At 49.2% G+C, this 26,133-nt stretch overlaps 1 protein-coding gene across 3 annotated transcripts in view; it reads right to left on the bottom strand.

Annotated features, from left to right (window-relative positions):
- The window catches only part of LOC128343372 (class I histocompatibility antigen, F10 alpha chain-like), a 43,299-nt gene extending 18,462 nt beyond the window's left edge, over positions 1-24,837 (bottom strand). Inside the window, exons 1-3 of one of the 3 annotated variants that reach the window (XM_053292350.1) lie at positions 24,499-24,836; positions 16,211-16,480; positions 1,513-1,791 (exon numbers count right to left, since the gene is read on the bottom strand). In XM_053292350.1, coding sequence (XP_053148325.1) covers positions 1,513-1,791; positions 16,211-16,480; positions 24,499-24,628 — 679 coding nt within the window. In that variant the 5' untranslated portion in view covers positions 24,629-24,836. Of the gene's footprint in view, positions 1-1,512; positions 1,792-16,210; positions 16,481-24,498 lie in introns of all 3 variants that reach the window. The other 2 variants (XM_053292349.1, XM_053292351.1) reach the window with 2 other exon arrangements.
- Positions 24,838-26,133: the final 1,296 nt, after the last annotated feature.

Genomic DNA, 26,133 nt, shown 5'->3' with positions numbered 1-26,133 from the left:
ATCACTACTGTCCACAGGGGTATGGGGTGGGGGGACAACGGGAGCAAACTGCACTAGAGCCCCACAAGCCTGCCCCCCACCGCCAACATATTGGTTCATATTGGCAGGTTTGGGGCATGCAAAAGGAGGGTCCCAATACTCTATTTTTGCCCCAGACCCCACCTGCCTCCATCTCTGAAAGTGCCTTAAAAGAGTTTTCCGGAAGCTAGAGATGAGTTTAGGGCAACTCTGCTTGCCACAACATCCAAAACTATGCAGTGTGAACAAGATTTTGGTTCCAAAATATTTTATATTGTTATGGCTATACTGATTTTAGTAGTGTTTAACTTTAAAAAAAAGTTTAATACCATGTAATAAAACAAAAAATACAATGTTACTTTTCCAGTTACAAAATTACAAGTGGGCTGTAGCCCACAGAGACATCTGCAGCAAGTTTGTTCATTTTTAAGGTGCCACAAGCTCTCTCTCTTTCAACAGACTAAAACAGCTGAAACAAACAGAAACCATCGTGGTTAAGGTAATTGTTAAGACAGCATTGTAGCTGCTGGGAAAAGCAAGATGGTGACACTCCATGAAAAGAGATTTTGTAGGCACCAGCCCATTCTCTTAATAAGGAAGGAAATTAATATAATTCCAACAAGTTTCTATTATTCACTCCTAGGGAGAAACACTGGAATTGCTGTTTTTTCCTGGTCTAGAATTATTATCCTTTGGTTCTTACAGCTGCACTTCCCATGCAAGGGAAGGGTAGGGTGTTCCCCTCCAACTTTTAATAGGAGGTCCATACATGCCACCACCTCACCACCACCAATAGACTGAGAAGGTCTCTCAGCCCCGAAAAAAAGTTGTTCTGATCATATTTCATCTCTAGTTCTTCGCCTGACTCATTCAAGCAGCCAACAAAAGTAGCAGAGTCCTTAGTGGACTGTGCAACTCCAGAATGCAAGCAAAGGTGAGAGAAACATGTCGTAATTCCCTTCCACGTTGAAAACAACAACAAAACAAACCACTATCCAGGTGCATAAGGATAATGGAGTGGAAGGGCGGAGATGACCCTGGGCCACAGGAGTGTGGGGTTACTGGGGGCCCCTCCCCACTCCATTATTCCTCCTCTGCCATGCATCTCGTGCCACATTCTGCCACCCCCACCCCTGGCAAAGCAAGCGGTTCCTTGGCTGCAGAGCACATGGGGACCACCATGTGTGCCTTCCCAGCAGCAGACACGCCCCCTGCGTCAGCATGATAACACAGGGAAGGAAGAGCACGGCCTGGACTGCTGCCCAGCTTGCTACACCCTTGAAACAGGAAAGCTGTAGCCTAGCTCAGCTGTTTTCTACTTCTAAGGTTTTTATTTCTCTCTTTGTTTAATCTGTGAGAGTGTTGAAAAACTTATTTTACTATCCCAATTACAGGATAAAAGGACACAGTCCAAGAATTCTGATATACATTAAGTGTATATTTGCTATTCAATGGAGAATGAGAGGAGGAATTCTCACCCCTTGCTCTCCTCACCTGTCCGCAGCAAAGTCTCCTTCCCAGTGTCACGGTATCTTTGCAGGCTTTCAATGCATTCCTTTTCCAGGTAGCCTTTCCAGGTCATAGCAATATCTAGGTTGGACTCCCACTTCCTCTTGGTCACTTGGGCCTTGGCATCGGCTGCTATCCAGGTGAAGGTCTCCTTGTCCAGGCTGATGAAGTCCTTCCCGTCGTAGCCGCACTGCATGGACCTTCCTTTCTGATTCCCATCTTTGCTCAGCTCACAGCCGACCAGGCACTGCCAGGTGTGAAGCCCTGAAGGAGACACACAACGCAGAATCATCAGAAGTGCAGCATGTTCCCCTCCATAAGAACAGTCCTGCTGGATCAGGCCCACTTTCTCCACCCCATGCATGATTTTATAGACCTCTATCATGTCTCCCCGCAGTCGTCTTTTTTCTAAACTAAATAGCCCCAGGTGTTGTAGTCTTGCCTCGTAAGAAAGGTGCTCTAAGCCCCTGATCATCTTGGTTGCCCTCTTCTGCACCTTTTCCAGTTCTACAATGTCCTTTTTTAGCTGTGGTGACCAAAATTGTACGCAGTACTCCAAGTGTGGCCACACCATAGTTTTGTATAAGGGCATTATAATATTAGCCGTTTTATTTTCAATCCCTTTCTAATGATCCCTAGCATGGAATTGGCCTTTTTTACAGCTGCCGCACATTGAGTCGACACTTTCAACAAGCTGTCCACCACAACCCCAAGATCCCTCTCCTGGTCAGTCACCGACAGCTCGGATCCCATCAGCATATACTTGAAGTTGGGGTTCTTTGTCCCAATGTGCATCACTTTACAGTTGCCAACACTGAACCGCATTTGCCACTTTGTCACCCATTCCCCCAGTTTGGAGAGGTCGTTTTGGAGCTCTTCACAATCAGTTATGGATTTCACTACCCGAAAGCGTTTGGTATCATCTACAAATTTGGCCACCTCGCTGCTTACCCTTACTTCTAGATCATTTATGAATAAATTAAAAAGCACCGGTCCCAGTACAGATCCCTGGGGGACCCCACTTCTTACTTCCCTCCATTGTGAAAACTCTCCATTTATACCTACCCTCTGTTTCCTGTCTTTCAACCAGTTAGTAATCCACACATGTACTTGTCCCCTTATCCCATGACTGCTAATTTCCCTCAGGAGTCTTTGATGAGGAACTTTGTCAAAAGCTTTTTGGAAGTCCAGGTAGACTATGTCAACTGGATCACCTTGATCCACACACCTGTTGACACTCTCAAAGAACTCCAAAAGTTTGGTGAGGCAAGATTTACCTTTGCGGAACCCATGCTGGTTCACTCTCAGCAGGGCCTGTTCTTCTATGTACTTTACAATTTTATCCTTGAGGATGTTTTCCATCAATTTGCCTGGAATGGATGTTAAGCTAACCGGTCTGTAATTTCCCAGATCACCCCTGGATCCCTTCTGGAAAATCAGTATTACATTTGTTACTCTCCAGTCCTCTGGTACAGAACCTGACTGCAGGGATAAGTTATATATTTTAGCAAGGAGATCGGCAATTTCACATTGGAGTTCTCTGAGGACTCTTGGATGGATGCCATCCGGCCCTGGTGATTTGTTAGTTTTCAGTTTTTCCAGACAGTTTAGAATATCATCTCACATCACTTCTATTTGGCTCAGTTCTTTAGCTGCCATCCCCGAAAAGCCTGGTTCAGGAAACAGGTATATGCTCAGTATCCTCTGCCGTGAAGACGGATGCAAAGAACTCATTTAGCTTCTCTGCAACCTACATATCCTCCTTAATAATCCCTTTCACTCCCTCATGGTCTAATGGTCCAACTACCTCCCTGGCAGGTTTCCTGCTTCTGATGTATTTAAAGAAGTTTTTGTTATTCCACTTGATGCTTTTAGCTCAATGTTCCTCAAACTCTCTTTTTGCCTCCCTTATTGTTGCCTTGCATTTCTTTTGCCAGAGTTTGTGTTCCTTTCTGTTCTCTTCATTTGGACAGGCCTTCCAATTTTGGAAGGAAGTCTTCTTCCCTTTTATGGCTTCCTTGACGGTACCCATTAGCCATGCTGGCATCTTCCTGGACTTAGTGGTACCTTTCCTCTTTGGGGGTATACAATCTAACTGGGCTTCTAGTATTGTGGTTTTGAGTAAACTCCATGCACTCTGGAGCGAAGTGACTCTCCTGATTTTCCCATTCAGCTTTCTTTTCACCATACTCCTCATTTTAGAGAAGTTTCCTCTTTTGAAATTCAAAATGTCTGTGTTAGACATCCTTGGTAATTCTCTCCCCACATGTATGCTGAATTTGATGGCACTATGGTCACTAAAGGGTCGATGACACTGACATCATGCACCAGGTCCTGGGTGCCACTCAGAATTAAGTCCAAGGTTGCGTCCTCTCTGGTCAGTTCCAAGACCAACTGTTCTAGGGCACAGTCATTTAGCGTATCTAGAAATTTGACCTCTTTGTCATGACCTGACTGTGAATTTACCCAGTCTATGTGTGGGTAGTTGAAATCACCCATGATTACAGCCCTGCCTCTCCTTGATGCCTCCCTGATTTCCTGCTGCAACTCCCAGTCACTGTCAGCATTTTGATCAGGAGGGCGATAGCACGTCCCCAGTAGTACGTTCCCTTTCAGGCCTTGTACTGTCACCCACAGAGTTTCTGTGGAGGACTCCAGTCCACCTAGGTTTTCTAGCTTGTAAGATTCTATGCCTTCTTCAACATACAGTGCTACTCCACCTCCAAGGCGCCCCTCCCTGTCCTTTCTATACAGTTTATATCCAGGGATAAAAGTGTCCCACTGGTTCTCACTGTTCCACCATGTTTCTGTTATGCCCACAATATCTATTTCTGCGTTAGCCACCAAGCAATTCAGCTCACCCATTTTGGCTCAGAGGCTTCTGGCACTGGCAAATCCCAAATCTCTAGTACCACATTTTGGCACCCCTGCTCCCTCCTCCAAATAGCACAAAGCAGAGAAGATGGTGTGTGTGTCAGGAATGTTTTAAGATAAAAGGTTAATGTTTGCTATCTTCTTCCCATGTTGGACATCCTTACTAGGGATGTGCAAACTGGTTCAAATTCAAACCAGTTCGGTTCAAAGGTTCAAACCGGGACCAAACAGGACATTGCATTGGCAATGCCAGTCCGAGTTCGAACCGATCAAGCCAGGTTCAATTCAAGCTGATTTGAAGGTTCTAGAGATCATTTTAGATGTTGTCCTCCATTTTGTGTGACTTATGTTGCTTGATTTCATTGGCTGAGCTCTTGCTCCCCTGATTGGCCAGAGGACTCTGGCTCTCTAGTAGGCTCTACACTGCTAGTCCTTGAGAATTGTCACCCTATTAACCAGGGGGGAGGGCAAAGGTGGGGACTCCCAAAGGAGGCTGCTTCAAATCCTATTTAAAGCCAAGCCTCTGGCCTAGCAAAATCACCCTGAGACCTGCCTCGAGAGGATTTGCGGGGAGAATGGGCTAAGCCCACTTTCCCCGCAGACGAGCAGTCAGTCTGCTCCGGGCGGCCGAACCGGCCACCCACACGACTGCTGGCTCTGTTACGGAGCCGGTGGGGGCTGGGGCGATTGGGGGCCACATGGCCCCCGGAAGCTCCAGCATGCCCTGCGCGAGTGTGCAGGGCATGCTGGAGAGACCCCCGAGCCAGGAGGCTGCTTTTTAGCCTCCTGGTTGGGGGTCTACTCGTGAATTGGCATGGCGCGAAGTCGTGCCACAGCAACTCACAATCAGAAAGCCCAGGTTAGCAGAGCGCTCGCTCCACTAACCTTGGCTTAGGGGAGGGTTGCCTATGCGGGTAACCCGCTTTTGTGAGAGCGGGCTCGACAGCGAGCCTGATGGTTCTCACAGTCCTGCAAAATCGTGCTAGGCTCCCTTAGCCCAATTTTGCAGGACTGTGAGAATAGCCTCTCTGGCTGTAGTCTTACTTGGCTTCCTTCTGGCCTGCTGCTACTGCTGGTGAGGTGAGAGTCTGCTTGGCAGACTGCTGTGTTTTTGTTCCCAATCCTCCCTTCTGCCTGTTTTTACACACACACACACCCTTCTCTTCTCTGCTTTAAACCTTTTATCCCCTGGTGTGACTCTGTGTGTGTGTGTGTGTGTGTGTGTGTGTGTGTGTGTGTGTGTGTGTTCATTCTGCTGCTTTTATTTTTTTCCAGTGAGTGAGTGTCTGTCTCTCTTTCCCCTCTTCTCTGGGTCAGGGGGGCCCAGGTCTTTTGGCCTGAGGCTTCTCTCTGGCCCATTTCCCTAACCCAGTCCCCACTTCCCCCCACCTTTTTTGCTTTGGTGGCTGCTGCTTTTAAATCTGTTGGCTGAGTTGAGATAGAGAGAGTCCTCAGCTCAGCAGCCACTGCCAGTTGCTTTTCTTTTATTCTGGGTTTTTTTTGGGGGGGGGGGCTTTTCCTTGTTTTCTCTGGAGCAGGTGCTTTTCTTTGTTAACCTTTTTCTTGCTGTGCTTAGCACACCACCTGCTCCAGAGTCCAGCACCTCTGTCCTCCCCTTCCCTTCCCTTCCCTTCCCCATTGCCTTTTCCCCCACCAGCCTTTTTATTTACTTAATCAGTGTTTTTACTTTGATTGATTTATTTGGGCAGGGGTTTCTGCCCTGCCCTGCCCTGCCCTGCCCTGCCCTCCCCACCACAGCTGTGCCTACCCACCCACACTGCCAGCTTGCCACTGGTCTGGGATTCCTTCTTTTTGCTCATGACGAGTGTGTGGGGCAGAAGATCTCCAGGACAATGAGGGGGTAAGTAAGTAAGGGGGGACAACTTTTTGTTGTCCCCCCTTTCCCCCTTTAGTGTTCCTTAAATAGGGCCTCCTTTCATGTTTGGGTGTGGGGAGGTATATTTCCTGTGGTTTTTCTTTACAGGTTGTTTCTTGTTTTCACAGGTTCCCTCTTAGTTCCCCCCCCCCCCGCATATTATGTACTTTACTGCATTGTTGTTTATTGTATTGTGGGAGGAGTGCGTGGGTAGGCTTGTTTTAAAATGGGTTTTCTTTAAATAGTTTTTTTTTTTTAAGTTTTCCCCCAATAGGGTTTTTTTTGTAACCCCCCCCCCTTTTTTAAAGATTTCTCCATTTAAAAAAAAAAATCCACCAGGGTCTTTGGGAATATCTGAGCCGTGTGGTGAGCAAAGCTTGCAGCAGGGTGGCAGGCAGAGGTGAGAGGGGTCCCCAAGATGGTGCAGGAGGTCGGGGGGGCAGAGAAGATGCCATCCTGGGGTCCCACAGGTCGCCATCAGCAAATTCTTTCGCTCAGGTGAGGCGGTGGTGTGAAGGCTCTTCTATCTGGAGGAGCCTGCAGCCGCTGAACCAGTTCCCGGACCAGTGGCGGGTCCATCAGGTGGTGTGCCAGCAGTGTTGCCATGCAGTGCGGAGCCTGGCAGTGTGGGGGGCTCTCCTGCCAGGGAAGCTCATTCTGTGGCGGGGGTGGAGGGCAGGGGCTTGACGGCTGGCAGTGCAGCCAGATTTTCCCTCCCTCTTGCTGCTCCTCCAACACTCCTCTTGCCACTCACTAGGAGGGCCCCTGACGATGTCCAGGTCATGGCAGAGTCCAGTGCTGAGTTCTCCCAGTCTGGCTCCAAGGGGGAAGGGTCAGCTGCTGAGGTGGAGGGAGCAGCCCCTCCTCCAGTGAAGCCGAGCCCTTCTTCTTCCACACAGAGTGGAAGGGGGTGGGTGATGGTGGTGAGCAAGCACCAGCAGCCCCCCTAGGTCCGCCATCACCGAAGAGGCCCAAGATGGCACCCAGGGCATCAGAGGCCACGCAGAGAGGTGATGTTTGGTTACATTTTGAGATCCCTCAAGATACCCCAACTGCTGCTCACTGTGTCCACTGCAGGGCACAGGTCAGTCGGGGCAAGGATGCTAAGCATCTGGGGATGACCCCCATGTGGCAACACATGTGATGGCATCACCTGGATCTCCTTGACTCCGCTGGCAGCACTAGTGTGCCTACAACCAGTGCTGACAAGGGCAGTGCACCAGCTTCCATGAAGTAGGGCATGCAGCCAACCAAGCAGTGGATGCAGTCATCGGGCAAGAAGCACCCTGGTCACGTGGACCCAAGTCTCCTCACCCGCCTCATAAGGGAGATGCTAGCCACTGACGACCAGCCTTTTCAGGTGGTCAAGAAGCATGGAGGTGGCAGCATCCTGTTGTGGGGGTGTTTCTCTGCCTCAGGGACTGGGGCTCTCGTTAGGGTAGAAGGAAAAATGGATGGGGCAAAATACCATCAGATTCTGGAAGAAAACCTGCTACCCTCTGCCAGACAGTTGAGGATGGGCAGAAGATTCACCTTTCAACATGACAACGATCCGAAGCACACAGCAAAATTGACCACACAGTGGCTGAAGGAGAAAAAAGTGAACGTCCTCATGTGGCCCAGTCAGAGCCCAGACCTAAATCCCATAGAAAATCTGTGGGGAGATTTGAAGATAGCAGTCTACCAACACCTACCATCCAATGTGACCAAACTTGAGCAGTTCTGTATGGAGGAGTGGGCAAATATTGCTCCATCTAGATGTGCAAGGTTGATAGAGAAGTATCCCAACTGACTCAAGGCTGTTATTAAAGCAAAAGGTGGTTCAACAAAATATTGACATGGGGGGGGTGGTGATCCTTTTTCAATCTCAATAATTCTTGTTTTTTATTTCTGACACTTTTTCTGGACTGTAATTGTGATGTTTTTCAGTTGGGTGTTATAGGTTGCATTGGATAAGTACAGCTGGTGAAGGGAATTTTCTTTGTGTTTTCATTTCAGGATGTAAGGGAACCAGAATTTAAGGTCTATCAAAGGGGGTGATTCTTTTCAATACCCACTGTACATGCTGGGGCAGTGAGTCAGGAGGCCTGACGGGGCTTATACTGTTGTCCAGACTGTTGCTTGGTGGTGATGTTCCTTGACATGTGGCCTGTTCCACTGAAGGCATGATTGTTTGTTGTATCTGTCCCTGGGTCTGAAGTTTGGACAAAAGGAACTAAAAGGCTGAAAAGGCTTGTGTGGAGTACGGTTCTCACATGAAGAGGAGGGAAGGGCCTCATTCTTGTCCTTGGTTTTGTTGAGACCCTCCTAGAGAGCCTCATCGCTGAACAACTTTGAAGCGGTGAACAGAGCCATCACTATGTTAGCCCAGGAGGTTTGATCCACTTGCCAATGTTTGAGCCACAGGGTTTGCTTGGCTACAATATTAGTTGCCGTGGCTCAGGCCGCAAATCTAACAGAATAGGAACATAGGAAGCTGCCATATACTGAGTCAGACCATTGGTTTATCTAGCTCATTATTGTCTTCAGACTGGCAGTGGCTTCTCCAAGGTTGCAGGCAGAAATCTCTCTCAGCCCTATCTTGGATCAGCAATGAATGCTTGGGCCCTCTGGATTTTAAGGAGAATTCGTCTCTGTTGTGGTGGATCTGGAGGCAGAGTCTGAAGGTGTTCATTGGATCAAAGAAGAGCTGCCCTGGAGATGATGGAGGCAGTGGTGGAGGCTCTGATGCATACTGAGATGGCATCTGTGTTTTTCCAGAGCTGGGACTCTAGCTTCTTTTCAGAGGGGTCCTTTAGGGAGGACTCACCAACGCTGGTCAAGATTGCCCCAGAAGTCTGTGCGGCCACTGGGGCATTGACTGGAGGTGTATGGAACAAGGCTGCTGTTGAAGGAACAAACTCATACTGTTTAGACACAATGGAGACAGTCTTTTTTTGACAAGGCAGGCGCCTGGCACTCCTGTTTCACCACTTCAGAAAAAGGTTTCAGGAAAGGGAAACGGGATCATTGGATGAAGAGGTAGATAGCACCAGCAACTCCCTGGAAGGGGAGGCATGTCTTTAGGCATGTCTGAGTGCAGGCCAAGAGTGTGAAGAGCCTTGAGGAGCAACTGAGAGAAATCATCAGCTGGTAGGAGCCTGCGTGGCGGAGGGCTCCAGCTGCTGGCCATCTGACTACTCTCCCTCTTCCCTTGAGTCTGGATCATTAGCAGGGGCAGTGGGAACACTGCCTAGGGTGTCCCGGGGGCATAGGGATTCAAGGGGCTCTGCAGGGTCTGTTGGCCGCCCAGGATGAGGGTCTGGAGGGTCGTAATCAGTACTATCCGAGGAATGATTAGTAGCCTTTTTGTGCTTATGCTTAGACTGCTTCCTGGATTTGTTGAGCCTTTTTTGCTTGCTAGACTTCTTACACCTATGGGGAATTTTAGGGGGGCTTTCAGACGAATCAGAAGAGGACGAATGAGCTGACTCCAAAGAAGCAGAATGTGACTTATCCCTGTGCCTGCATTTTTTTTTAAAATCAGGCTGTTAGGGCTGCAATTGCTCAAGTGAGGAATGGATAGCTTCTACAAACCAAGCCTGCCAAGCAATAGGCATATCTTCAGGGAGCTGCCGGATTTGAGGTAGGCAGGAGGGGCCCTCTGCGCAGAGCAGAAGGGCAGGGGTGCAACAGACCAGCAGGTCATGGACCCACCAATCCTTGAAATTCTGGAATTGCCAGGCTGTGGCTCCACCAATGCCAGTGTCCTCGGAAGGGAGTATTTCAGGAGCTAATTCACTACCATTACAGCAGAAATTAACAGTCTCAGGGGCAACAGCTTATAAAGGATAAGCATGGAGATTCATGCAAGGTTAAACTAATCTACTTTATCCAGAAGTCCATGATAATAGAAAAGACCTAGATCTAACAGCTAGCTACATGTTGGTCAGAGAGAGACCTATAGGAGCATGGTGCTCAGATTGGGAGGGGGGGAGAGAGAGAGCTAGCTAGAGGCATTCTGAGAAGAAAAAGAAGTCACTCCCAGGAAGTTCCTGAGTACAGTCTATCCATAGAGGGGTCATAGAGGCAGATATAAACAAGAAAGAGAAGGAGACCCTATCTGTCTCTACTCCCAGTGCCCCTAGTGGTCGTTAGGGTTACTGGTGCAAAAGGTTGATGCCATCTTGAGCTGAATCTCCAACACATTGGAGGCGGAGGCCTGAGGAACAGAGCAGGTGGCTCCCCTGTGACCTCAGGCCCTGAAGGCAGCTCTGGAGCCGGGTTGTTGTTGCCAGCCAGCATTTGAGGAAGTGCTTCGGAGGAGGAAGTTCCAACTGGCTGTGGCCTTTCCCAGTCTTTCAGACCCGTGGCGGGCAGGGGCTGGTGGGAGGGGATCCTCTATCCCTGGGGAAGGTGACCTGGCCTGTAGGAATGGTAGAGGCTTCTTCCTCCAAAAGGATATTCCTCTTCCTCAGGCTCCATAGCGGGGCGGGGGGGGTGGAGGGCAAAAGTGCTTATTGACATGAGTTACCGAGGCTGCCAATTTATCTTTGGATCTCTAGATAAGCCCTGCCTCCCCCGACACAGACTGCGTGGGTTGTGGCGGGCCCAAAGCAGCAGAATGTGCAGCATGAAGGAGCTGCTTACTGTTCTGCAGAGCTTGTTTCTTGCCCTTGGTCATGAGGGCATGGATGATGCCTGTTCTCTCGCTCCATGGCGGTCAGGGAGGGGAGGGAGAGAACAGGGAAGAGGAAAGCAGAAATGGAAGAAAAGACAAACAAAGGGCTTTTGGGGGTGGGGGAATAGCCTTGTCGCGCTTCAATGCGATTCGGTGTTGGAAGGGTAGTAGAGCCCATTGCAGCTGGCGAAGGTGGAATCTTGCCCAAGGCACTGAGTCCATGGCTGCCACCATGAGTCCGAGAAGACGTGCAAGCTTTAGGAGGTTGACCACCGGTTGCTTTAGTACGGTGCAGGCCAGAGACGTAAGCACCTTCATCCTGTCCGGAGGTAGGAACAATCTGCACACTGAGGTGTTTATGATTACGCCCAGGTGACGAAGGTGCACCGCCAGAGTCAAGTGGCTCTTGCCCACGTTGACCAAGAAGCCATGAGCTTTCAGAAGTGACATTGTCTTGACCAGTGCCTCTTCCACTGCTGCCGCCGTCCTCGCTCGAATAAGCAAATCGTCGAGGTAGCAATAAAGATGAACACCCTTGGTGCGGAGAAGGGGGCTCAACACCTTCGTAAAAACTCTTGGTGCCGACGACAGGCCGAACGGCAGAGCTCGGTATTGGAAGTGCCTGCCCCATAGCAAAATCTCAGAAGGGGGCGGCTGAGCGGGTGAATAGGGACATGAAGATACGCATCCTGGAGATCGATGAACGCCATGAAGTCCCCCACCCCCCGAATAGCCTCTGAGATGGTGCGTAAAGTCTCCATTCGGAATCTCCTCTTTGCCACCAATCTGTTGACGGGTCGAAGGTTTAACACCGCTCTTGCTGAGCTGTCTTTCTTTGGCACCGTGAATATTATTGAGTAGACTCCCCGACCCCTCTGAGAGGCAGGTACCTCCTCTATGGCACCTATGTCTAGCAGGTGTTGTATTGCCGCAAGGAGACCCTTGTGTTTTTTGAGATTTCTTGACATAGGAGTGAGGAGAAACCTGTTCCCGGGATGGCTGGTTAGCTCCACCCTGTAGCCCCCTCTTACGACAGAAAGGACCCAAAGATCTGAAATGGACCCTTTCCAAACGTGCCAAAAGTCCAAAAGACGAGCCCCCACATTGCCATCCTGATTGTCAGGACTGCTGCTTGGATCCCCTCGACTAAGAGGGGTGAAGGACTGGCGGTTTTGGGAGGAAAAGTATTGCTTGCCCTGTCCTCTAGACCTGTTCCACTGCGGTCTGGACGAGCGAAAGGAGTCTCTCTGCCGGTATTGTGGACGAAAGGCTCGAGGGGGTTGGGAGGATCTGCGGGTGAACGGCTTCTCCTCCTTGCGCGTGGCCACAGGCAGAGTCTTCCTTCTATCCTTGGTCTCAATTAAGACCTCTTTTAGGGTGTCATCACCAAACAGCTTCCCACCCACATAGGGTACAGCAGCCAGGTTGGACCTAGAGGTATTGTTGACCTTCCAATACTTCAACCAGATGTTACACCTAGCCAACACACCTGCGCTCATAGCTCGGGTGGAAAAACGCACGCTGTCGAAGGTTGCGTCAGCCGCGAGGGCGGCGGCCTTTTGTAGGCGGAGGAGCCTATGGCGCATGAGTGCCGGGTCTGAGGGCGGTTCATTGAGAAGCTCATCGATCCAGAGCACAGAGGCCCTAGAGACTAGGGAGGCTGTAGTATCAGCTCTAATTGCCAGGGCCGATGCATCATGAGCCCTGCGTAAGGCCGCTTCTGCTTTTCTATCCGCTGAGTCCTTAAAGGTAGAGTCCCCATCCTTGGGCACTACCACACCACTGAGAACGGCCCCAAAAGGCGCATCTGTAAGCGGCACCTTCAACAAATTAATTGTATCCTCCTCAAAATTGTAAAGCTTGTTGGCAGAGGCTGGTGTCCTTTTTGAGGAGGAGATAGCCGACCATTCCTCCTTGATAGCGCTGGCAAAGCCCTCGGGCATAACCGCCCTGTACTGCGCGGACTTAGACTGGGGAAGTACTAGCGAGCCCTTGGAAGGCGGGGCCTCTGCCACGGGAGATGCAGGCTTTAGACCCAGGGCCAGGAGAGCCTGGTTAATAACAGGCTGCGCGTCTTCCAATAATGATAGACGTTGGCTATGCATGCTAGCCCCCTGCTCTTCAGGGAGTTCGCCTTCCTCACATGACGAAGCCTCTGACTCCCCAATTCCCTGCGCAGAGCCAGCTATTGATCCGCTGCGCTGAAACACATCGGGGGATTCCCCTCCCGACTCCTCCGATGAGTGAGGGCCCCTCCTACCCTGGTATGGGGTCACTCTCATCGAACATCTGAGCCTTTTCCTCCAAGGCTCTTCGTCTCCTGAATCAGAGGAGGAGGGAGCATTAACTGGTCTTTTTTGTCCTCTCTCTCCCGAGCGCTCCTTGAGAGCCGCCTGCAGGGAGCTCTGAATCGCCTCCTCTATCCAGGCCTTCATAGCCGCCGGGTTGAATGCACCCCCTAACCCACCCGTGGCCGCCCCGATAGGGGTAGGGCCAGTAGGGGGGTTCCCAACAGGGGACTGATCTTCCTCATCCCCACTCCCCCGTGCTGGCCCCAGTCTCACTGCCGTGGCTATGGGGATGCCGCCGTCAAGCCTCGGATCCTCCTCTCCGTGCACCTGCTCTTCTTCGGCTGGCCCCGTCTCCGCTCCCAGCGCTTCAGTCTGTCTGGGGCTCGGGGACTGCTGACGCTCTCGGCGTGGCCCACCCCACGGTTTCCCCATCGGGGCGTCTGGCCACCGGCGAAAGGAGGGGCGGGGATAGTGAGGCCGTCCCCTCCCCAGCAAGTTCGAGCATGCGCCGGAGTGGCCGCGCGGCGCCTTGAAGAATCGGGCGAATGCTCCCTCTCCGCATGGCGCTTCTTTTTGCACTTCTTTTTCGGTAGCAGGGGAGACCTCAGGGAGCGATCGTGTGAGGGCTCCTCCGACGCATCCAGCCCCTGGTCGTCAGCGTGACGGGAAAGCCGCTGTGGCCCAGTGGCGCCAGGAAGGCTTCCTCTATTGGTCGCCATCTTGCCCGAGTTTTTCGCGCCGTCTCGCCTCCTTGGCGAGAAAAGCCGTTGCCTGGCCGAGTGCTCTCTGCGAGCCAGCAGGCCCACACCCTTCTCTTTAGCCATCGGTCGGAGGGCCACTTCGGGGGGGGGGAGGCGAGAGAAACAGCGATAGCGGGATGGAGACTTGGAGCGGGGTATTGAGGAGGAGGGCTGAGATAAGCAGGAGGAAAGAGCGAATAAAAGAGCATTTTTAAAAATATATATATAAACACAAAATAGAAGAACAGACAAAAGAGGATGAAGACTAGAAGGAAAGACCACAGATCGACCAGAAAAACTGACCACCGGATGGTAAGGGAATGACCAAGAAGCGAGCTAGCAATTTGTGTCTCCTGGAGCGAAGGCAGGAAGTAGAACTGAAGGGATCCGCCCACATGCAGGGGTTTAAGGATCTTCAAGTTTCTCTACTTCCTGCCTTCTGGAGCACATGGAGGGATGTAATCCCACGTTGGGTGACCTCCTACACCAGCCGAGAACTCTTTTTATTGATCCAGTATCATTACAACTTATGCAATTACACAGTCATTTAATCACATTGCCAGCATAGCACAGTGGTTAGAGTGTTGGACTAGGACCGGGAAGACCCAAGTTCGAATTCCCATTCAACCATTAAAAAAAAACTTGCTGGGTGACTCTCGGCCAGTCGTGTATCTCTCAGCTTAACCTACCTCACAGGGTTGTTATGAGAATAAAAATAACCATGTACACAGTTCTGAGTTTGTTGAAGGAAGAGTGGGATATAAATGTAAAAAATAAAAAATGATTATATTAAAAATAGCAGTATATGATACTTGGATTCTCTTGTAATGCTCACTTAACATGTGGGGCCCAGAATTGGACACAATGATCCAGACGATGTGTGAGGCACAGCTGCTATTCCTGATCAGCTGGAACTGCTGCGCACATAGAAACCAGCCCCTGCAGTGTTGCACAAGAGCGCAATTGCACAGCTACTTATGACAATGTGGCCACAGTTGCACAGTGCTACTTACACTGGACACAATGCTGTGCAAATGCAGGCATGTGCTGTTCTACGTAGTTGTGCAACTGGGCTCTTGTGCAACATTCCTGGGGCTGCCTTCCATGTGCACAGCAGCTGTGGCCAATCGGGAAGGGACACCAGCTTTGCCTTTCACATCATGTGCAATGCAATTGAGGTCTAGTCAGTGAAGTACAGAATGGAAGGATTCTCTCTTGAGATCTGACATTGCACTTTTATTAATGCAGTCCAAGAGTTTGCCTTAGCCTTTTTAGCAGCTGCATCACACTACTGGCTCATGTTCAATTTGCAAAGCCTATCCTGTACGTCTGCATTTTATTTTTCTTGCTGCAATGCAGGACTTTATATTTGTCTCTGTTGAACTTCACCTTCTTGGTTTGAGCTCAGTATTCAAAACAGTTAGGACTGGATCTTGCTTCCATCTTCTGAGTGCTAGCTGTTTCCCTAAGCTTCCCATAAGCTTTGATTCTGGTAAGCATCCCCTCTGCTCCCTCCTCCAGGTCATTTATGAAGAGGACAGAGCCTAAAGGCACTCCACTTGATAGCTCCCTCTAAGATGATGGGGAGCCATTAATGAGCTAACCAGCTGTGAATCCCCCTAACAGCATAATCTAGTCCAGATTTTGACTTGTTATCATGAGAGACTTCACCAGATGCTTTGCTGAAATTGAAAAACACTAAGTCCACAGCATTCCCATGACTTACTAAATTAGTACGTCGGTAAAAAAAGACAAGATTAGCCATGCAATGAAGTACACTGGGGCAAAGTGAAGAGGAAGGAGACAATTGTCTATCACATGCCTTGCCCTCATGCCAGTCTCCTTCTCCCCCTGCCAAGCCTCCTCCCAAAACAAAGGGAATTTGAAGGACTTCCATCTTCATCCTGGGACAGGAAATAATAGATATTGTTCCCTCGGAACTTGCACGTGCAGTGGTGGAACTGGGTGACATGGCCTGCTCCCCCAATTCACCCCAGGGTTGAGTTCTCACATGTGTACAAACAGTCCATCAAGTTTTGCCTCTAGGAGAATGGAAAGGAAGGCATTTCTTACCCACCTCACTCCCCCACCTGAGTTGTCTTCAATCTGAAGGGAAGATTTATCCCTCCCCCCCACCTCGATTTCCCTCCCTGCCCAAAATTCCCTCTCTCCATCTCTATTCCTGTCCCTGCACAGGAGAAATATGGAAGTGCAAATCTGTGCCCTTCTCCCCTTCACTAACCTCCACTCTGGTTGTAGCGATTTTGCAGGCTCAACAGGGCCTGCCTGAAAAACCCCTCAGCCTCCCAAGCATGATGGGTCTCCTTTTCCCAGAACCGGAGATCTTCCGCCTTCTCCACCCAGGCGACCTGAGGCTGATCCCTCCTTGTGTTGCTGTCATAGCGAGTGATAAGTTGGTCATCCAGGTACCCCACCTGAGTGAACCAGGGCCAATTCCTGATGGGCTCTGATATCCCCAGGTACAAATGATGCAGGGAGTGCAAGGAGGAGCCTGGAAAGGAAGAGAAAGGGGGAGAATTAAGGATGTCTTATTTCTACAGAACCTCAAACCACTGCCTTCCAAAGATCCTGCCACCCTGCAGCAGCCCCCACCCTCATTCAGAATGTCCAGGAGGTATCTTAAAATGTGGGCATGTCTGCAGGCTCAAGTACTGTACAGTGAATTTTAAAATGTTTATTGTTTTAAAAAATAGGAGGGGGATCTGTGCATTTACTATTCTGCAAGGTATCACCTAGCCTTTGTTCCAACTGAAAAATAATTGCCAATGGTAGGGATTGGGGAAAATAGAATTTTCTGCTCTTTTGTATTAAAGTGAGTGCGTGTGTGAAAGAGAGAAAGATGGTTGAAGAGCAACCCAGGTTGCCTGCTGGTCCGGGAGCAAGAGGGAGCAACAAGTTGTATTTCTCTCCTAAAGAAGACATCAAGCAAGGGAACACAGCAAAGAAATAAGAAATAAATAAATCACCAAGAAAACAAGAGGGGAAGGAGAAACTAAGTCTGTTAGGGCTGGAGATTTTCTAGGGTTTGTTTTCTGGCTGGGGAGAAGTGTTTGTGTCTTTGACCGAAGAGTAGCTTGAGTGGGGGATTCATTCCAGGTGAGTGCCTGCCTCAGTTTGTGGGAGGGGTCACATTCCTGAGCACAGTCAGTTTGTCTGCTGGTCTTGAATACAAGGGTGAAGGTCCAAAAGCATAGCCAACAGCGATAGCAAACAGGGCATTGGAGTTCTGCGTGAGTTTAGCTGTAAGTGTATGGGGGAGCATGAAACAAGTCCACCTGATCAGAAGGAGCCCAGTGGGAGGAAAAGGTGAGTACTACTCCCTCCTTCATATTCTTGATAAAGGAAGTTTGAACATTTAAATAGAACCAATACAGCTAAGACCTAACTTGCTAATAAACTATCTCCAAATACCATGAACAGCCAACAAAACCAGTAATGAAGACAGAAAGCCAGCCTGAGACAGGGCACTTCCCAGTGTATTGCACAGAGTGCCACATGTATGACTATTTGCTCCATGGGCAGAAGTCATGGATGTGTGCTCGGTGCAAGGAGCTCCTGGCACTCAGGGAACAAATTTGTTCCCTCAAGACCAAGTTGGCAGATCTGCAGAAGCTCAGAGAGACATATAGATGAGATGTTCAGGGATGTGGTAGAGGCATCCCACTCCTAGGCTGATAGCTCTTCTGCTGTCAGGGAGAATGAAGCTCTCAGCGAAGGAGGACACCAGTCTGAGGAAAAGGGAAATGCTCCTTTAGAAGGGACCCCTTCTGTGGATGATGAGCCCATATCCTCTCACACAGAGGATATTCCTCCAGGGAGTAGAGGCCTCCTTGTAGTGGGCATTCCCATCATTAGAGGTATAGAGATAGGTTTGTGACCCACGTGTTGACCGCATGGTGTCGTGCCTACCTGGTGCAAAGGTTGCGGACATCACAAAGCGTCTGGATAGGCTGTTAGGCAGCGCTGGGGAGGAGACAGCTGTCGTGGTGCACATCGGCACCAACAATGTGGAGAAACGTAGTCAGGAAGTCCTGGAAGCAAAACTTAGGCTGATAGGTAGCATATTGAAGTACAAGACCAACAACGTAGCATTCTCAGATATGCTACCTGTTCCATGAGCAGGTTCAGTGAGACAGGCAGAGCTGAGGGATCTCAATGCATGGATGAGACACTGGTGCCGGGAGGAGGGGCACTGGGATACATTTTGGGGCAAGCAAAGCCTGAAGAAAAGGGATGGGCTGCACTTGAACCAAAATAGAACCAGACTGTTGGCACTTAAAATCAAAAAGGTTGCAGAGCAGCTTTTAAAATGACAACTGGGGAATAGCCAACAGGTGTGGGGCGGTATCCAGTTCGGCAAATGCAATCCCGTAAGGTTCAAGGGCATATAAGGTTCAGATAAAACAGAAGAGGACAGTGCAGAACCACATAAAGAGCAGACAGGAGGCTTTGATCTATTTGATCAAAGAGATCAAAGAGCCAAAAGGACAGGGAGGGGTTCCTTAGAGGTGGAGTAGCACTGTATGTTAAGGAAGGGATAGAATCTAACAAGCTAGAAAACCTAAGACGAACTGAGTCCTCCAAAGAAACCCTGTGGGTGACTATACAAGGCATGAAAGGAAATGTGTTGCTGCGAATGTGCCATTGCCCTCCGGATCAAAACGCTGACAGTGACTGGGAGTTGCAGCAGGAAATCAGGGAGGTGTCAAGGAGAGGCAGAGCTGTAATCATGGGTGACTTCAATTACCCACACATAGACTGGGTAAATTCACAGCCAGGTCATGACAAAGAGGTCAAATTTCTAGATACGCAAAATGACTGTGCTGAAGAACAGTTGGTCTTGGAACCAACCAGAGAGAAGGCGACCTTGGACTTCATCCTGTGTGGCACCCAGGACCTGGTGCGTGATGTCAGTGTCATCGACCCTTTAGGGAACAGTCACCATAGTGCCATCAAATTCAGCATACATGCAGGGAGAGAATCATCAAGGAAGTCTAACACAGACACTTTGAATTTCAGAAGAGGAAACATTTCCAAAATGAGAAGTATGGTGAAAAGAAAGCTGAAAGGGAAAATCAGGAGAGTCACTTTGCTCCCGAATGCATGGAGTTTACTCAAAACCACAATACTAGAAGCCTGGTTAGATTGTATACCCAAAAGGAGGAAAGGTACCACTAAGTCCAGGAGGATGCCAACATGGCTAACAAGTACCATCAAGGAAACCATAAAAGAGAAGACTTCCTTCTGAAATCGGAAGGCCTGCTCAAATGAAGAGAACAGAAAGGAACACAAACTCTGGCAAAAGAAATGCAAGGTGACAATAAGGGAGGCAAAAAGAGAGTTTGAGGAACATTTAGCTAAAAGCATCAACGGGAATAACAAAAACTTCTTCAAATACATCAGAAGCAGGAAACCTGCCAGGGAGGCTGTTGGACAGACAATGGGGGAGTGAAAAGGATTATTAAGGAGGATATGGAAGTTGCAGAGAAGCTAAGTGAGTTCTTTATATCTGTCTTCATGGCAGAGGATACTGAGCATATACCTGTTCCTGAAGCAGGCTTTTTGGGAACAGAGGCTAAAGAACTGAGCCAGACAGAAGTAACAAAAGTTGATGTTCTAAACTAGGAAAATTGAAGACTAGCAAATCGCCAGGGCCAAATAGCATCCATCCAAGAGTCCTTAAAGAACTCTAATGTGAAACTGCCGACCTCCTTGCTAAAATATATAACTTATCCCCACAACCAGCTATGTACCAGAGGCCTGGAAAGTAGCCAATGTAACACCGATTTTCAAAAAGGGATCCAGTGTCGATCTGGGAAATTACAGGCCGGTTAGCTTAACGTCTGTTCCAGGCAAACTGATGGCATTCTCAAGGATAAAGTTGTAACGCACATAGAGGAACAGGCCCTGCTGGGGGACAACCAGCATGGCTTCTGCCAAGGTAAATCTTGCCTCACAAACCTTTTGGAATTATTTGAGAGTGTCAACAAGTGTGTGGATCAAGGTGATCCAGTTGACTTCATATATCTGGACTTCCAAAAAGCTTTAGAAAACGTTCCTCATCAAAGACTCTTGAGGAAACTTAGCAGTCATGGGATAAGGGGACAAGTACATGTGTGGATTAGGGATGTGCCCAAAACGTTTCAGAGGCCATTGTAAAGGCCTCTGAAACATTTCGGATTTGGGGCCATTTCGGCGCCGGCGGGGGTAGTGCTTTAAGGGCGGGGGAGGGTGTACTCACCCCTCCTGCCACATTTCCCCTGCCGGCGTGCTGTTGGTTTTAAGCCCCTCAGGGCAGCAGCGTTCCTCCCTGCCGCCCCGTTTCTGCCATCGGCCGGAAGTGGCCGGAAGTCGCACATGCGCGTGCTCCCATGGTGCATGCGCGCACGCCCCTCTGCCGTGTGCGCGCGTGTGCATGACGGGCACACACGCGACTTCCGGCCACTTCTGGCCGATGGCAGAAACGGGGCGGCAGGGAGGAACGTGGCCGCCCCGAGGGGCTTAAAACCGACAGTGCGCCAGCGGGGGAAATGCGGCGGGAGGGGTGAGTACACCCTCCCCCGCCCTAAACCGCTACCCCCGCAGGCGCCGAAGATCTTCGTGCACATCCCTAGTGTGGATTGCTAACTGGTTGAGGGACAATAAACAGAGGATAGCAGTGGCGGCTGCTGACTCCTGGACTTGTGTGGGCGCCAGGCAGGGCAGGTGGTGGGCAGAGCCAAAGTGGAAAATGCTGCTATGTCAGTAATTTTTCAAATCAAAACAGTATATTGCAGGATGATGTGGGAAAATAACACAAGAACAGCCCTGCCGGAAAAGGTCCAAGGTCTATCTAGTCAGACATCCTGTTTCACACATGCCCTTGCCCATCCTGTTTCACACATGCCCAAGGTCTATCTAGTCAAGCATCCTGTTTCACACACTGGTTTAATATATTATAATCACATCAGCTGTAATTAGCACAGCTAATAAATTTAGGCTTATTCCCCACCCCCCGCCGCTGTCCCCAGAAACCAACATGGTTGGTTAGTAGCAGCAACACTGTTAATGCATTGCCTGAAGCATACTAGGAACGGGCATGCCTTACACAGAACATGCAGCATACTGCAATATGTGTCGCATTGGCTACATCCCTTCTTCCAAGCAATGCAAAACACACTGCCTAGCACGGCATTCCCTAGTAGTGGGAGGAGGGAAAGGAGTTGCTTAGGAAAATCTTAGGCACATGGGGAGGTGAGAATCATGGGGATAGAGAGAAAAGGGAGGAGCTAGAGTAAAGGGAAGGGGCTGTATATAGCAGAGGGCAGAAGGAAGTTGCTGGCTGGACTGTTGATGGGGAGATTAAAACCCATACTATTCCCATGTTTCCTCCTGCACTGCACATCAAATTGATTCGCTTCAAGCTAGTGTCAACATTTCAGAGCATGATTTTATTACTTAATACTGTGGTTGCACTAAATTAACATTGACGACTGCAAACTCACTATTATCATCTTTATCATTTAACTATGTCTAGTTTTCCCTGATATGTACAACATCTTTGGAGCACACACCTATCTCACAGGCCACTGTGTTGGTTTCATTTCATGTATTTTGCTCTCATTTGCAAGCCTGCCATCCGTCAGCTCTGGAGGTACTCCCATGGCTGTAGGTAATGTACTATTTAAAGTGTGTGTATTAAAATGTGTGTATTGTAAAATGCCATTTAGATACCACACAAGTATAGGCTCGTTCTGTTTCTGGAGATTCTATACCTTTCTTATCTGCCTAGGAAGCTACTGGAATCTTTCCTGTCACCTACATATGTGCACCCTCTAGTAGCTTTTCAGCTTTAAAATGGGAGAAAGGCTCTCGGAGCCAAACGACACCATATATTAAGACAACATTATGAGACAGGCATCAAAAAGGAAGCGTATCTTTGTGGTCAAAAAGTAACAGCAGAGGGAGAGGAGGCAGACTGGGACCAGGGCGCACAGAGATGGTTCTAACACTTTCCTCCTATGCCATTTTCCCACCGAAAATAGCCCCCTCCCCAACTATTGATTGCAAATAATTTTGGGTAGCTTTTAGTCTCTATGAGAACCTGCTTTTTAGGAACCAAAAAGAAAGTTACAAAAAACAAAAAAAAATCACCACAACAGCCATTAAAATATAAAGGTGGCAACCAAGTATAAGCATACTGAAACTGCCAGCAAACTACAGGATTGGTAGGGAATAAATAGAAGGGATAAATGCACTGGCAATTTAATGTGGAAGTCTTTGAGATGGCTCAGGATTATCGTGTATTCCACCACCCAGCCCTGTTTATTTAATTCAGATCTAGCACTGTATCTATGTGAATGCCACCTTAAGGATGGACATTCCTTTCCACTGCGTCTGCTAGGATTAATCATCTGTGTATGACTATGTGTCTAACCTATTTTGATTCTTGAAAAGTCCAAAAGGTAGGCTATTCAAGAAAGCCTTTTCCTCCTGTTCAACCTCTTTTCCTGAAGACTGGTAGAAACAGAGGAGAACGGAGAGAAACACACACTCTTTTTTACTCTTTGAATTGCAGTGCTTTTCCTCCATGCATTTCCATTAAGCTGGCAAAAGGAGCCGCAATCAGGAAGATCCTTGAGCAGGAAGCATATTATTTATTTTAATCCACCCTGCCCCCATGCTCCATCACGGTATAGTTTAGTTTTTTAAGGCAGGGAGGTGTGGGGGGAGGCAAAAAACAATGCTTGCCTAGGGCAGGAAAATATGGCATTAACAGGCTCCGATATTTATGTTTTCTCATTAACACTCGCCCCCCGGAAAATCCGAGTGGATGCTTCTCAAGTCACAGCAGAACATAGAACGCCAGCCTCTGCCTGCACCCACTATTGCCACCCCCAGCCGCACACATGGCGGTGAAAACGGCTTAGATTGGCACGGTCTGGCAGGAACAAGGTGGTGCAGGCTTCTGGGGAAGGTTATTCCCCCCCTTAAAACTTTGGGGGGGGCTCACAGTGGGGGGAGGCAGGCTCCGAAGCCCTTCAGGTCCAGGCTCCAAAATTACCTCGGTGCGTCGCTGGTGATGAGAAGGCTTTGAGGGAGGACAAGGCCTCATTAGAGCAACTGCTGGGAGGGTGGACCTTCCCCAATAAGGCAAACCCTGAGAAGTCCAAATCCAAGGGACCAATCCAGAGGACTGGGCAGGGATTTCTGGTTCAGCCAAAACAATACAAGGGATCAGGAAGAATTACTATGATTTACCAGGTTGTAATACATACCTCCAAAAGAATAATAATATAAATATAAATAGATTTTTCAATATTAAAAATTCTACCTAGAACATCTTAAAACTCAGTACAGACAGTTATTTTAAAAATAAATAAATCATGAAGCATTAAAAATCCTCATCCAGATGCTGACGACATCCCGTTTTGTGCGGTGTATTTCTGGCCAGCCACCTACTGGAGAGGAGAGAGCGTTGGTCTGTGAGTTCAGTCTGTCCCAGGAGGGCCCTGAGAAAGAAGCAGCAGGCTGAGCTTCTGGGGATTTGGGAAGGCCACACACAGCCCGTCAGTAGTAAGCGCCAAGTCAGCCAGATGCATCAGGGAAGTGTAATATTCTTTGCTGATTGCTTGAAATCTGTGCTGCCTACCTTAATTAAAACTCTCTCTTATAATTGTTCTTGCTGTTTATTTCTATTTTTACATTTTACTAGCCAACCCCGCACAGAGTATCTGTGCACTCTTTGAGGCCGGCAGTTACCTCTCCCCCCCTCCCACCTTCTGCCCCAGGCTCCACTTACCAGGCCCAGACGCCTCTCCTCCCCACTGCCCCATCTGCCCCCCACTTTCCCCCCCCCTTTCCTCCAAGGGGTGCGCCTCAGCCAATCAGGCCCATCCACCACCCAGCCAATCAGCTGGGCACTGGGATGCACATTCCAAGGCACACCCAGGATAATTAATATAATATATAGATAGCTATCCCACTCTTCCTCCAAGGAGCCCAGGGCGGTGTACTACATACTTGAGTTTCTCTTTCACAACAACCCTGTGAAGTAGGTTAGGCTGAGAGAGAAGTGACTGGCCCAGAGTCACCCAGCCGCGGTCCTAGTCCAGCACTCTAACCACCACACCACGCTGGCTCTACCATTTGGTAAGAAAAAGAGGTTTGTTTCCCAATCCCTAAAGTTGGGACTCCTTCCCTGAGCCTTTGGGAGAAAGCAAAAAGAGGAGGCTCTCTAGGGGAGGGAGGAAGCCCGAGTGAGTGGAGCACTCACAACCCGCTGCCCTCCGGAGAAAAGCAGGTTGGCGAAAGGGGAGGAGCGCCCACGATGGGGAGTGGAAACACTATAGGGCCGGGATTCACTATGGGGAATAACCAGGAGCACCCACAACCCGCTGCCCTCCAGAGAAAGGGGGGTTGAAGAACCCTCTGGCCTGCCCCCCGCCTCGCATTTTTACCTGGCCGTGAAATACCACCCCATACGTTTAGCTAGGTGCAAATCCTGCCCTCTCGGTCCAAGCCACTCACCAGAGACGACCCGCGGCAGAAAAGCAGCCGCTGCTCCTAGAAGCAAAGACAGGGCGGGCCACGCAGGCAGCAGCCCCATCCTGAAGCGGAGGGACGGAGAGTCGCTCCTTCTTCTCCTTCCAGCCTCCATTCTTCTGTGGAAAAACAACACGATGGAAACTGAAAGTAAACGGCTTCCTGGAGAAGGGCGGGCTTTTCTTCCTGTTGTGGAAACTGACGATAGCAGCCTAAAGTAGCGCCACCTGGGTGTAGACAGGGCTCTGTGCTCGCCCGGAGTGGAAACTAACAAAGTCCTGTGGTTTTCTTTGGTAGAATCTCCTCCTCCCCGGTGCAGTATGAGATCCTCCCGATATAGGAGTCCGTGTTTCCCAGAGTCTGGGGAACATACATGCTGGATTTGAACCAGCAACCTCTTGGTCCCTAGGCAAATTATTTCCCCACTGTGCCATTAGGTGGCTGCATAAGTCAGCTGAAGGAAAGGAAAGGTTATGTCCTCAAGTTGGTGTCGACTCCTGGTGAACACAGAGCCCTGTGGTTTTCTTGGTAGGATACAGGTGGGGTTTACCATTGCCTCCTCCCACACAGGATTTTATTTTTATTTATTGTTAAATTTATATCCCGCCTTTCATTAAGAAAATCTCAAGGTGGCTGAGATGATGCCTTTCACTACATTCCTATATTGCTGCTGCCCAATACAGGAGTTTCCCATAATCTGGGAAACACCAGTGGTGATTCAAACCAACAGCTGCCTGCACTCTAGGCAGGTTACTTCCCTGTAGCACACAGGAAATTCCACAGTGTTCTGGTCACTGGATCCCAAAGCTTCCAATGCATTGAAGGGAACCTTCACATGCAAACTCGTGACACCTGTAACTCAGCAAAACAGCACCTGCTTTTCTGTGTGTGTTATTTTGCTCTCTTGGGAATCCCTCTCCTTTTGTTTTCTAGGTAGAAATTCCTACAAAGTGTACTTCACCTCGCAATGCCACATTCAGAAGAAACACTTCAAAACTAACATTACAAAAGAAGCTTGCAATGCTGAGAAAACTCTTAAGAGATCTTTAATGGAGTCCACATAGTACCACATAGCATGGGAGAGGAGAGCCGCTCTTGTGGTAGCAAGCATGACTTGTCCCCTTAGCTAAGCAGAGTCTGCCCTGGTTGCATATGCATGGGAGACTAGAAGTGTGAGCACTGTAAGATATTCCCCTTAGGGGATGGAGCTGCTCTGGGAAGAGCAGAAGGTTCCAAATTCCCTCCTTGGCTTCTCCCAAGCTAGGGCTGAGAGAGATTCCTGCCTGCAACCTTGGAGAAGCCACTGCCAGTCTGTGTAGACAATATTGAGCTAGATGGACCTATGTTCCTATGTTCACCCTGTGACACACACTACACAAATGACTCTGAGCCATTTCAGGGCTAGGAAGTAATGCTCTAAGGCAGAGGGGCTGGCTGTAATGGCTGCTGGCCACTGGCGGGCGGTGGGTGGGCGGTGGGTTGCAGAGAGCAGGGCAATCTGTTCATGCATTCTGTCCATTCTTTCCTATCAGTCAGTCACATACTATCTCTCTCTCTCTCTCTCTCTCTTTTTGTCTGCTTTTAAATTTTTATTGGCTTTTACAATAGCTTAACATTCAA

This window comes from Hemicordylus capensis, chromosome 2, assembly GCF_027244095.1.
Source record: "Hemicordylus capensis ecotype Gifberg chromosome 2, rHemCap1.1.pri, whole genome shotgun sequence".
Classification (NCBI taxonomy): domain Eukaryota; kingdom Metazoa; phylum Chordata; class Lepidosauria; order Squamata; family Cordylidae; genus Hemicordylus; species Hemicordylus capensis.
This window is presented reverse-complemented; position numbering and strand designations above follow the sequence as displayed.